The 13,988-nt window shown below is 41.6% G+C and overlaps 1 protein-coding gene across 5 annotated transcripts in view; it reads right to left on the bottom strand.

Annotated features, from left to right (window-relative positions):
- The window catches only part of ryr2a (ryanodine receptor 2a (cardiac)), a 310,584-nt gene that overhangs the window by 194,755 nt on the left and 101,841 nt on the right, over nucleotides 1-13,988 (bottom strand). For all 5 annotated transcript variants that reach the window (XM_085465413.1, XM_085465416.1, XM_085465414.1 and 2 more), the window contains exons 10-12: nucleotides 12,854-13,010; nucleotides 12,547-12,711; nucleotides 11,434-11,555 (exon numbers count right to left, since the gene is read on the bottom strand). In XM_085465413.1, the coding sequence (XP_085321539.1) occupies nucleotides 11,434-11,555; nucleotides 12,547-12,711; nucleotides 12,854-13,010 (444 nt within the window). The remainder of the gene's footprint in view (nucleotides 1-11,433; nucleotides 11,556-12,546; nucleotides 12,712-12,853; nucleotides 13,011-13,988) is intronic.

Genomic DNA, 13,988 nt, shown 5'->3' with positions numbered 1-13,988 from the left:
AAATGTGCCGATCCCTCTCCTCAGCCTAATCACTGATTTGATGTTTCTCTTGTGTTGAAGTCATAAACACAGAAAGACAGAAAGATTGTCTGAAGGATTCCTTCATTTTTTGCATCCTTGTCTTCTAGATGACCCCAGAAATTAACCTGCAATTTTAAAGATTATCTCAATTCCCAAAATGAAAAGAGAGGAAGACTTGGAAGAAGAGTCGTTCACAAGGATCCAGAAGTCAGACCTTTATTGATTTGGATGAAAATGGAATGAAGCATGTTAATACAGGTGGGTTTTTCTCAGTGTGACGATATGTCTGTGGATTACAGCTGACAAACAATAAAGAAAAAATGTTTAAATATGGTTTTGGCCATCGTGACATCAACTAGTTGGCAAAGTCCCGTTGTGGAGCTTTACACTGAGCATATTCACCGTGTTAGCTTTTTGAAACAGACATCAAAACATGACCAAGTGACATGTCTGACTGAAACCTCACACACGAGAGACTGAGGGGTTGGAAAAGAAATCTCTCAGCTGTCTAATCAGATTAGTAATCCTATGGGGTTGCAGAGTCTGTGTTAAGGCTGTTTCGGGGTTAGTTGACCGTGACAAGCTTGTCAGTGTGAGCTGATCATTCGTTAACACGTCCTTTGTGCTGTGTTTTTCTTTCATGTAGTACAGCTCAAACTCATTTTCTGGAATTATTGTTTAACCCTCTCAGGCTCAAATTAAACTTTTTGTTGCTAATGCACAACCAAGTCCTGCAGTCGTACTTCTGAGTAAAAAAAAACAAAAAAAACAAAAAAAATATGTATGTGGGGTAATCGGGTTGTTAGTTTTTAACTGTTGCAAATCGGCAACGCCTGCCTTGAGAGGGTTAAGATGCAGGGCATCAATTGAAATGTCTTATAAGTAGACCTGATATTGTAAAAATACACATTCAGCATATAATAGCCCCATAAAGTATAAAACAAATTGCATTAAATGACAACACTGTTACAGAGGGGTGGAGAGGGGTTTGGAGACTCTGTAGAATCCAGCTCGGCTTGTTGTTTTCACGTACAAAAAGAAGAAGAGCAACAGATCGTCCAAGTCTCACAGAAACCTGATCTCAACAACATGACTGACAGTAATCCACAGGTGAACATTCTCCTCGATAGCTGTGGTCCCAGATGGTATTATAGTAACTGGTGGGTCCATAACAGCCAGGAACAACATTCTACTTAACTGATGTAGGGCTGAACTTCTACTTGTACCAAGATTCTATTCAAATGTCTACTGACTACGTTGAATGAACATGTGACAAAGCATTTGTCTATGCGTCCAATGTGTAGGTTCTTAACATACTTATCATCTTGGCAGTTCCCCTCAGCACTTCAGCCTTACTTTCCCAGTCATTTGGTAACTCTTCCCTATCACCCAGAACCTATTTCAACTTCTCCCTGCACTCGTTGCAATATTCTTCCTTCTCCAGCATCCTGTGGCTTTTTCTTCTTGATTTCCAGAGTGGAGTCAAATCCCACAGTCCCTGTAGTCTCCAATCCCTTAACCCACTGAATGCATGATTCCAGTTTACACTCCGAATTCTGAATCTTATACCATTGTTACAAAGATGATGGTCAGTTGTCTAAAATATACTGGACACTCTCCAAAATAGATGAATCAATATGCCCTCCTATTGCAAAATGGGAGGCAGATTTATCAGTCAGCTTAGACCAAAGTCTCTGGTCTCAGATATGTTTAAAAGATTTTAAATAGATTAGAAATAACATGAAATGACATCCCAATGTCTACAATTAATACAATACAAAATACAACATAGAGTGCTCTATACAGGTTAATGAATCAAGGTTTTTACCATCTTTTGCTGGTGGCCTCTGCTCTTGAGGAGTCCACTCTGCAGGTGGAGAAGATGTAGCAGAGGTGGAGGATGAACTCAGCCTCAGTGTCTATTGTCCTATGCAGTGTATGACTGAATGTTGGGGTGGGTGTGGTTGGGCCTGGGGCCCCTGCCCTTGGTAGATCCCCCCCCCTCCCCATCCCCAGTTGCCTCCCTCCTTCCTTGGATCCTCCATTGAGGCACAGGTGTGTTACTGAGGTGTAGGGGAGACATTCCTCCTCTGTCCCCTCCTGGCCACCTGCGCCTCAGTTTTATTCCACAACTTAGACATTTGTATTACTTACACTCTCATTATACATTCATATTGGGCCTCGGGGGTTTGGCACACTGAAGGGCGTCCAGAGGACGGTCTGTTTATTCAGCCTCACCTCTGGTGCTGGTGCCCACCTCTCATTTTTAAATATATGTAGACAATATGTGTTCTAGGGAGGGGCCGTGCTGACACCAAGTGTTGTCTGGCAGAAGGTTTTTGGCACCATGCTACTCGCCTGCTTAAAATGCATTTTAGAACAGCATGCATCAACACCACATATGGGTGGGCGGAGTGAGGCATGGGGTCTTAGTGTACCACGTTCATTTTTGTGTGTCTCCATGTTGGGTGAGTGCGTGAGTCTTTGTATATGTGTGCATGACGGTGGAAACACATATTAGTGTCTGTGTCTCATTCTCTTGGAACATATCAAGCCCCCCCAGGTGTGGGCCCGTTTCTTTTAATTTTACTTAATTACAAAAGAGTGGTAAAAGAATAATAAAGTACATTTTACATTTACTTAGGCTCTATTTACATTTTATGAAACAGGTAAATGTATTACACCAAAATAAATCAGGGAGGAACAAATAAGTTAATACAACTTTATATTGATTGTTTTGTGTATCTTAAATCAACTTTCAGTGCAGTTGTTCTGTCAGGTATACTAAGACAAGTGAAAATTTGCAAAATAAAATTCTATGCCCAAAAAAGTAAATCACAAATTTCTACTTCTTTGTTAATAAAATGCAATATGAATAATTTCTTCAGTTCTCGCTCTGGATATAATTTTCTTTACACTGGTCCAATATTGCATAGAGAAAATCAACAGTTACATACAAGGTACTGTCGAGAGAGGTGGGATTGAAAAGGATTGAAGTGGACCTGGCTTATCTCTCATCTGAGAGAGTGTAAAAAGACTTAACATCTAGACTTTTATCTTAAAAGTGATACAGAGCTGTATTATAAACCGACCTGACTTCAGATATGCGGAAGAAAATGGCTGGATGATATATTATTCTGTTATTTTAGATTTTAACTTTTATCGAAGCGGTCGTCATAAGTTGTCAAACAGCACAATGCACCGCACTTTTCAGTTGCAATTTATTAGGTTTTCAGATGTTAATTCATCATTTTAGTAACACAATAACATGAACGTAGTAACATGTTTTCATATCATATTTAACACCGGTTTATTTTAAAGTGTTTTTTTTTCTTCATTGATAATGCACAATGTGACATTAAAGCAGCACAATTTAACATTAAAGAATATGAAGAATATGATAAATGGTTTAAGCTGCCTGTTATTGGTTTTTAACATTTTCCATTAAATGAACATCCTTTTTACTTTATCTTTTTTTTTAATCGATAGAAAAATCAGATGTTTTTTACAATAGCTTCTCTTAAAGTTCTGGTGATCATTTTCAGAGCCGTTCATGGTCAGATACATCACTATATTAGTAAATTTCTTCATTCATAGGTAACTGCCATGTCTCTGAGATCAGCTGATCACTTGTTGTTGGCTGTTTGTCTAAGTTACAGAGAAGAGGAGACTGTGCTTTTGGAGTTGTAGACACCCGGGACACCAGGTTTCAAAACTTGCTTCCATTGGACTCACGATCTATGGAAAGTGTTGAAAGCTTCTAAAAGAAGCAAGTGGAATTGTGTAGGATTGGCTTTATTTAGTTTTATGAATTTAAACTGTTTTAATTCTTGCATTTTACTTCGTATTGTAAAGCACTTTATGACTTTTGTCCTGTATAAATACAAATGTTGGTTATCAAACATTAGGTCTCTCTCTTCTAAAACCCTGTTAATAAATAACATTGATTTATTCCGCCTTACAAAAAGTTTGTTACTGCAGGATGATTTTGTCAGCTTAAGTGAATCAACACCAGGAGGGGGAGTAGCAGCAATCATCAACTCCAGCTTATTAATCAACCACAGAACAACAGAGTTATAATTAGGGATGGATATTGATAAGATTTTCACGATTCCGATTCCATTTTCGATTCTGTTTAACGATTAGATTCTTTATCGATTCTCTTAGCGATTCTTTTTTAAAAAGGTCGAATAGCTTAGAACTTTGTTTTATATCTTCTCTTTGAACAAGATAGAAATTTAGGAGTAACATTGTCATGGTCCGCGGCCCGCCGTCCGAGGAGCTGATGGGATGCCCACGCCCACCCCCACGTATGCTGCTATTTCCCCGCGCCCCAATAATTCTTTTCCTTTTTCTGTTGCAGCCTCCCACAGTCCCGTTTTCGGCGTTCCTGCGCGACTCATCTCCCGGTCCCTTGGTTTCTCTAGTTTCACGCGTGTTTTCCTTCTACCCTCCCGGGACACCTTCAGTTAAAATGAAGTTTATTTTCTCGTACTCCTGTGTGTGTTGGCTCTGCTTCTGGGTCCAGCTTGTGCGCTGAACTTCGGTTCATGACAAACATGGCCTTACAAACCCAGCAGTGAGATCTTAAGAGATCCACAGCCTACGGCTCTTCAATGGGGTGTCACAGGGTCCCCAGGAAAAAAAATTGCAAATGTAAAATAATAAAATAAATATTCTTCTGTAGCAATAACAAAGTATAACATAAATTATTCTGTAGCAATTACACAAGAATATCCAGTAATGTCCCTGCCTACAATTAAACACATTCACTTACCAAAAATCGGGGGGATCTGCTGTGGCAAATGGTGCAAGCCTTTTACCACAAACTTAATCACTGCTCGGTGACATTCGTCTATCCTGGCCTGAAAGGAGTAGTGATGGTAAATTTGATTCTTTTTACTGAATCGAGTTTTAATGAGTCACTCACCAAAGTGAATCGGATTTTTGGGTCATTTGATTCACTGAGTCAGTTGACCAGAGAGTTCAAAAAATTTACATTTTCACTCAAACTTAATTTGTTTCTCTTTTCATGTAAATCCCCCTGCTAAGATGAATGATTCTAAAAGAAAACAACTATTTTATAGAGCAAAAAAGAGCAAAAACATTTCTAAAATTAAGAAATTTCCTATCAAAATTGCTTAATAAACATTTATTTTGTTTATTTTTATTTTATTAGTATTTTCCTTAAATGTGTCAAATATATATTTTCTCATCTAAATGTCCACTGAGCTGTGAGCCAGGGGGCGGTAATGTGCCTTAACATTGGTTGCCAACCAAGAAGAAGAAGGAGCTGTGAGCCAGGAGGGAGGGGGTGAGTGAGTGAGTGAGGGATTTGTTCGCTCTATGATTCAGCACAGGAGGGAGGGGGTTAGTTAATCCTGAGTGATTCGCTTACGCTGACGATTCAGCAGAGGAGGGAGGGGGTTAGTGAGTCCTGAGTGATTCGCTTAGGCTTACGATTCAGCACAGGAGGGAGGGGGTTAGTGAGTGAGTGAGTGATTCGTTCGCTCTATGATTCAGCACAGAAGGGAGGGGGTGAGTAGCTCAAATGTGCTGTTAGCATGTTAGCAGAGCGATGCTACTGTGAACCGAGGAGCTATTGTCTTGATGTGAACTTCTTCTTCAGAGCAAAAATGTTTTTGTTACGATACTGGATGTTGTGTTTTTCTCCACAATTTTAATTATAAGCTAGATATATTGCTGCTAACAGCAACAGGGATGAGTCAGTGAGTCAGTTGGGCTTGTGAATCATGATTCATGAGTCAGTAAAGTGATTCTCGAGTATTGAACGATTCGTTCATGATTCGCGCATCACTAGAAAGGAGATGCTACCGGTAGACTGCAGCGAGAACTGCCAGTCTGAGCCAGCCAGACTCTGTCTCTCTCATCATGGTCACCTAAACGCACAGTAATGGCAGGTTTTGTAATAAGGCAGATCGCGCTAACATAATATGCACTGTTAGTTGATTATTAACGGGAGAGGACGTGCAAACGTTACCGCTGCTGCTGGGTTGAGATTCACGAGTCCGGAGCGGAATTAAAAACATGACATTCAAGGTTATCACGTGTTTTGTGAGCAAATGCTTTCGCATATTCGTAGTGTTTCCTCCCTTAAATGAAATATCTACTTTGCAAGTATTGCAAGTTGCCCTGTTGTCATCCATTCTCGTAAAGTATAATCAAACTTTTGAGCGTTTGAGCCGCCGTGTTTCCTGCCAGGTAAATGACACTCCGCAACGTGATGACGTCAGGGTATCGTTTGCAAAAATGGCAAACAATTCCAAGGGATTGAAACAGTGGGAACCGGTTCTCAACAAGAACCAGTTTTCGATACCCATCCCTAGTTATAATTCAAAAAGTTGAAAGCCTGAAATGAAAAAACTGTTCTGTTTGTTGTATCTGAATACTATGGATTCTCTGTAAAAGAAAGCCTCAAATCAGAAGTACTTGACTCCCTGGTATAATTCTCAAACACGCACCTTAAAGCAAATAACTCTTAACCTTAACTATTAATGACTTCATCCATTATTTAGACTCTTTTTCTCCAAATGATCTTTTTGAGTTAACTTAAACAATTACTTCTTGTCTTTTAGACCCCATTCCTACAAGCCTCCTTTAAAAAGTCCTCCCACTTAATGCTTCAATCTTAAATATGATCAACCTATCTCTATTCATGGACTATGCACCACAAGCCAAATGATCTTCTTGTGACAGTGAACTCATCTCTGTGCTTGTCCCTCTAGGCCTCAGTGCAGGGTTCAACACTGTCGACGATAATAATTTACTGTGATTTGAGCATGCTGTAAGTATTAAAGGTACTCCGCTGCAGTGATTCGAATCATATCTATCTAATAGACTACAATTTGTTCATGGATATGGGGAGTCTTAATTACTTCCACAGAGCTAGCTTGATCTATCCATGACACCAGTAAACATGAACCAATTACTTAAAATGTCCTGAAGACATAAAGACCTGGATGACCTCTAATTTTCTGCTTCTGAATCCAGATAAAACTTATGTTATTGTACTTGGGCCTAACAATCTAAGACACATGGTGTAACCAGATGGTAGTCACCACAGTAACCGAACCTTTTTCATTCAACTTGTAACTCACCAGTTTCAGAGGAAAGTTGTTTCTTAATCCACTTAACACTGTCCTATAAATCACTTAAGAATAAAAAAGGCATCAAACTCAAAAAATGACCCAGTATTATTTCTGTACATAACAGGCAACTAACAAATTTCAACTGTATGTTTGCAAAACAAATTTTGTGATATTTGGTTCCATTTCTTTAGTTGAATCTATGAAAAACGCCAAAGATCAGACAGTTTGACAGACATTAAATAGTGTTTTTGGACCAACAAGGCAATTTTAAAAGAGGTCTTAGCTGAAAACTTGACATATTTCAACATGGTGTGCAGTAAACCCTTAAAAAAAACTGCAGATGCAGGTGCTCAGGACGCTCTCTATAGTCCCTCTGTAGAACATGGTGAGAATGGATGATGGGAAATGGGCTTTTATCAGCTTCCACAGGAAGTAGAGACGCTGTTGGGCCTTCTTGGTTAAGGAGCTGGTTTTGAGGGACCAGGAGAGGTTCTCCGCCAGGTGGACACCAAGGAATATGGTGCTCTTGATGACCTCGGATCCATCGATGTTAAGAGGACAGTGATTTCTCTGTGCTCTCCTAAGGTCAACAATTATCTCTTTTGTTTTCTCCACATTCAGAGACAGGTTGTTGACTCTACACCAGTCCGTTAGCTGTCACACTTCCTCTCTGTATGCTGACTCGTCGCTCGTGCTGATGAGACCCATCACAGTCGTGTCATTGGCGAACTTGATGATGTGGTTCCAACTGTGCATTGCTGCACAGTGACATGTCAGCAGAGGAAACAGCAGTGGGCTGGGCACACAGCTCTGAGGGGCTCCAGTGCTCAGTGTGGTGGTGCTGGAGATGGACTGTCTGAGGTCTCTCTGTCAGAAAGTCCAGGATCCAGTTGCAGAGGGGGGTGTTCAGGCCCAACGGGCTCAGTTTTCCAGTCAGGTGCTGAGGAATGATTGTGCTGAATGCTGAACTGAAATTTATGTACAGCATCCACACATATGTGTCTTTGTTTTCCAGTTGGGTGAGGGCGAGATATAGGGTGGTGGCGATGGCATCATCTGTTGATCAGGTGGGACAATAGGTGAACTGCAGTGGGTCCAATGTGGGTGGCAGCTGGGTCCTAATGTGCCTTATGACAAGTCTCTCGAAACACTTCATCATGATGGGTGTGAGTGCAACAGGACGGTAGTTATTGAGGCAGTACACTGAGGACTTCTTTGGCACAGGAACGATGGTGGTGGCCTTGAGGCACGTTGGAATGAAAGCAGTGCTATGAGAGAGGTTGAAGATGTCAGTGAGGACATCTAGCAGCTGGTCTGCACATTCTCTGAGCACTCTTCCAGGGATGTTATCTGGACCAGCAGTCTTCCATGGGTTAACTCTTTGAAGAGTTCTCACATCAGACGAGGTCAGAACCTGGTCGTTGTGAGGTGGGGTGATCTTCCTCACCATCACGCTGTTCTGAGCATCAAACCGTGCATAGAAGTTGCTCAGTGCATCTGGTAGGGAGGCGTCACTATCACAGGCAGGTGTCGTCTACCTGTAGTTGGTGATGCCCTGGATGCCCTGCCACATGCGCCGCGTATCACTACTGTCCTGGAAGTGGCTGTGGATTCTTCAGCCATGCGCGCATTTCGCTGCTCTGATGGCTCGAGGCAGTTTGGCCCTCACTGTTCCCCGGGCCACCTTGTCACCTGTTTTGAAGGCGGAGTCTCGAGTCTTTAACAGCACACGCACCTCTGCAGTGGTCCACATTTTCTGGTCTGGTATTATGATAGTGATGAAGTCAGTGACATGATCAATCCACTTGCAATGTTGCTGGTCACAGATGATGTGTACTCCTCCAAGTTGGTGCAATCGCTATTTGTAGCAGCCTCCCTGAACATGTCCCAGTCAGTGTGCTCAAAACAGTCCTGAAGAGCAGAGAGAGCTCCAGCAGGCCAGGTTCTCACCTGTCTCAGAACCAGTTTGCAACGTCTGACGAGCGGTCTGTAACAGACAAGTGGCCAGAATATGCGAGATGGGGGAGGGGCCTCGCTGGGTGCAGAATGAGAATGTTTGTGTAAACAAGATCGAAATACACTAATACACTAATCATGATCGTGTGCACAGCGTCTCTCTATGTCTGTCTCCACGTTGGTTGAGTGTGGAGTAAGTGCATATGAGAGCATGAGGGTGGGAATGGATGTTTGTATCTGTGTGTGCCTGTATGTCTGTGTCTATATGTCAGGTTGGGTATCAGACGCCACCTCTCTGGGGACATCTCAGGCCCTCCAAGGTTTGGAGGCCTATCTCCACCCACCACCACTTCCCCTGCCAGTGGCAGACGCCCTCAGACATCGGTGCGTTGGTGGTTCTTTGTGTCCGGGGATGGGCGTCCGGGTACACACCGGCTCACTCCTTGGCGGCCGCTTATCGGGGCCTGGAGCCTGGGGCTCGCTCGGGCCACTTCGGAGGTCACTCAGGCACGGCTGGCTGCCGGCGGAGCTCACGGGCGCGTCACTGCAACCCCCCCTGGCTTCTGCTCCGCGGCTGCTGAGTGAGCCCTCATCTGGGACTCTCCTCAGCTCTTTCTGGGACAGTGGCGCGGCTGCCCCTCTGTTGGTCTTCCTTGGTCTCTTGTGTTCTGGGGGCCTCTGGATGTCTGGAGTTTTGATCTCCTCCATACCTGCTTCATGCCTTGGAGGACGGGGCTGTGGCCCCCCCACACCCTCTAGCAGATCATTACATGAAGGAACCTTTTAAAAAAACAAAAAACAAGCACGTCCATGCTCACAGGTGTACACACAGGTGATCACACCCACAAACTACACCCTTTTTGGCTCCTACCTCAAAGCACACTGTGTTCTGTTGATCTTATGTGCTGCACAATAATGTTAAATATTTAGTATTTACTGTCATATTCCCATATATCATTGTGATGTTGTTTATTCTATTACTCTTGTTCTCTTCTGCTTGTTTTCTTTTTTCTTTCTCAGCAGGTGATCCAGGTGATCGATATATGCATTTTTTTTTCTGATCATTCTGTTGGTTTTTGTCTTTTGCCCTTCTTCCCCGTCCCTCTTCTCAGCTGTTTCTCTTTCCCTCTTTCTTTCTCCCCTTCTTTCCTCCAGTCAAGTCTGTCCCGTATTCAGTAAGTGAAAATAAAATAAACAATAAAAGGTGAATCAAATGGACCATTACGGCAAGGCTGGGATGGTCAATTTGGTAAAGTAAATCCGTTGGGCATCTTTCTTTGCCTTTAGACAATAATTCTGATGGCAAAAGAGCCAAACGGGACAGGCAAAAAAAAAAAAAAAAAATAATAATAATAATAATAATAATAATACACTAATCATGAGAGATTGTTGGATTGATTTTTACATCAGAGTGTAATGTGACCACATTTGCAGTCACATCACACTCTACGTTAGTGTTTCAAACATGAGCTTTCATTGTGCACCTTTGGGCTACACATTATACATTACAGAGGGTGAGCAGTGTAATGGAGGCTCCTCTGCCACCTGATGGCAAATTACCCAGTGCTAGTGCAAACTGTACGACGCTACACAAATTTTCCATTTTCAAAGCAAAACATAAAGAAATGAGACGTGGCTCAGGACTTTTGGACAGTACTCTATGTTAAGCCCTTAATTTGATTCTTATTTCCTAGTTTGGCCCTTTGTGAAAATGAATTTGTCACCACTGTCCTATAAATTTTTACAAATGAACTGAACTTTGTCATCTTATTGCACTTTTTCTCATTTGAATATGTTGTCTAAATGTGACAACAAATGTTGTATTTGGGAGTAATTGATATACGAATACAAAGTAAAACAGTTCACGGTGAAAACAGTTTCACAAAACCTTACCTGAGTTTCACAACTGAGGTAAGATTTGAAGTTAAAAAGTTATAGACCTTCTACATATTAATGTTATTCATGTTGGTGCTGTTTTGTTTTTTTTTGTTTCCTGTTCTCATGCTGTCCTACCATGGAAGCACAGCATGAGTAGAGGTCTCTTTTTTTCCTCTTGTACTTTCCCATTGTAGTGTACATTTCAGTGTTTTTCTGTAACGCTACCGATCTCTGACTTGTATCCCCATGTAATGTCTGTGTTGTGTGTGTAAGATCGGGGGGGGGGTCCCATTTCACTGCAGGGCAACCCTGCATGTGGCGAATGAAGCTTTGATTGATTGATTGATTGATTGATTGATTGATTGATTGTTATTCAACCCAGTGATTTCCATTTTTCTCTTTATAATGATGCCACAGTAACTTACAGGCAAGTGTAACATGCATACTTGAAAATCACTACTCGCTGCACCTGATGAAGCAGTTGAACAGGAAGACAGTACTGCGGATGACCCTTGCAGTGCGGCTCTCTTCGTGCTGTGATCGCGATAGTGTCAGCCCATCGTCCATGTGCCCCTCATGGTGCATGATTGCCTAAATAAGAAACAAAGTTTCTCCAGGTTCAGCAGATTCAGAAATGTATTAAGATTGCTCAGTAACAGAGGAAGTTGCTTTGCAGTTGATGGGTGATGCATTGATTGGATACATGAGGAATCTTCAGAATATTTATAGGAAATTTGCACAAAAACAGTTCCATTAGTGAAAAAAGTAAAGTCTTTTACAGCATCCAGCAGCTTTTAGAATTAGTGACAGTTCTTTCATTTTCACTAACTATTGCCACAGAGACCCGGACTAATATGTTAAACATATAAATACTTATATGTTGTTATTATGTGTTGTTAATTTTTCAAGGTTTCCCTCTGCGTTGGCTGTCAGTGGAACCATGTCAACAATGTTTCTTGATGGTATGACACAAGAATCAGAATGATTTCTGAAGTGCAGAGGTGTCTACTCTGCACAGATTCAGCCAAATACCACAAAACTGCTTGTACAGCAGAGTAAATGGCTAATGGCCAAACACATACTGCAAAGGCAACCCAAGAAAGAAGAAGACAAAGATAGATATTCTTCATTGGTCAAGTCAGTCACCAAGTCAGCTTCATTTGCAGTTAGTGAAAGACCCACAAATATTTTTATTACAATGGTGTTAATAAATTAAGCCTGAAATTTTCACTTCAATTACATTTGAAATGTTTGATTTAAAATCTAATGTGGTTGTGTACAAAAAGTAAAAACTAATAACATTTAAAAATGGTGTCATTGTCCAAATAATGCAGCAGATTCAAAGTATCTGAGGTAAATCCAACGCTATTGGGTCGATGAAAACACAGCTCATCCCCCTTTTTAATTGAAAAACTTTTCCCCATTCTGACTGTGCAAGAAGTGCATGAATTTTACATTCATCTTAATTTTACGTTAACTCTAGCATAATGAAAGTCCACAACCTCACCATGGACCATATTTACAGACACAAGTATTTATAAAGTTGTAATAGGTGATGTTATGGTTTGGTGCGATATGGTACCTTTCTCTGTACTCCACCCATGCGTGCACACTTGGCATCAACAGTCTGGTAAGTAAGCCACAGACAGGTGTCAACATGTTGAATGTAACACACAGAGTCACCATACTTTATGTCAGGAGTCCCCATCCCATCCACGTCCTTCCTCACACCCAGGTCCAGCTTTTCCTGAAGGAGAAACAAAGAGGAAAATTCACTTAGACAAGTGAGCCTATAAAAACACAGAGAATTTCCTTCATTCAAAACACAATGATTTCATAGATTATGGCCTTCACAGACAGCACTGCTACTGATGTCACTAACTCTATACCTTGGAAGACCTGAAGCAGAAGGCTGTAGACTTGACATCAGCTTTCTCTTTGTCCATCAGCAACAGAGACTTGTCTTCTACCATGCTCAGATACTTCCCTGTGGTCACATGTCTCAGTCTGAATGGCTGACCCCAACGGATATGACTCCCACTCCACCTGGACATATTGACAGAAATCCAAAAAAAGTCAAGGAACCTGACTGATTTAATAGTGCATGTTATGAGGAATTAGACATACAGAACATCAATGGTTTCAGTGCCTTTAAACCTGCACTATACAGTATTATTTAGTCATTGAACCATAGATCGAAATACTAAATATAACATATAATGTAAACATTTCTTTTTGTACATACATATACATATGTTGAAATAAATTATTACATTTCCAACATGTCAGTGGTTAAAGTTGCCACTGTGAGTGACAGGTGTCCCCACACACCTGCTTGTCCACCACTGTGGACAGTTTCTTAGTCATCACCAGTTTGTCTGTATCTGGAAGACCCACAGGATCTGGGATGATCCCTTTTTGACCTCTGGACTTCCAGGCCACATTCAGCACAGATGTTCCTGGATACGATGCCAGCCACTTTTATGGCATTATGGCATTCCATGTATGTCCTGCCTGCTAGCATCTTGCACCCTGCAGTCATGTGTTGGATTGTCTGAGGGGCATCTTTGCATAGCCTGCACATGCGTATCATTTAAGTTCATATGTGTGCAAAGGCAGACCAGTGAATACTTTTGGCAAAGTCTTCCCTGCCATTCTTGAGTTCCTCATACACTACCACAGTTTCTCACTTAGCTCCTTATCATATGCTTTGTCTGGATCCACAAAGAGAAGGTGTAATTCCATCTGACCTTCTCCACACTTCTCTATCTACACTCTCAAAGCTAATATCCCGTCTGTAGTGCTCTTTCTCAGCTTGCAACCATATTGCTGCTCACTGATCATCACCTTTCTTCTTAACCTAGTTTCAACAGCTCTTTCACATGCATTCATCTTATGGCTCACCAGTATATCCTCTCACTCTCCAAAACTGTGTTTAACAGTCTGGTTAAAAAGTTTACTTCCCTCTCTCCTACACGTCTCCATGCTGCCACAGGTATGTCATCTGAATCAACTGCCCTCACT

Source organism: Copadichromis virginalis, linkage group LG8 (assembly GCF_057382275.1).
Source record: "Copadichromis virginalis isolate Kocher_CV1m ecotype Utaka linkage group LG8, C_Virginalis_male_GT1.1, whole genome shotgun sequence".
NCBI classification, from domain to species: Eukaryota; Metazoa; Chordata; class Actinopteri; order Cichliformes; family Cichlidae; genus Copadichromis; species Copadichromis virginalis.
This window is presented reverse-complemented; position numbering and strand designations above follow the sequence as displayed.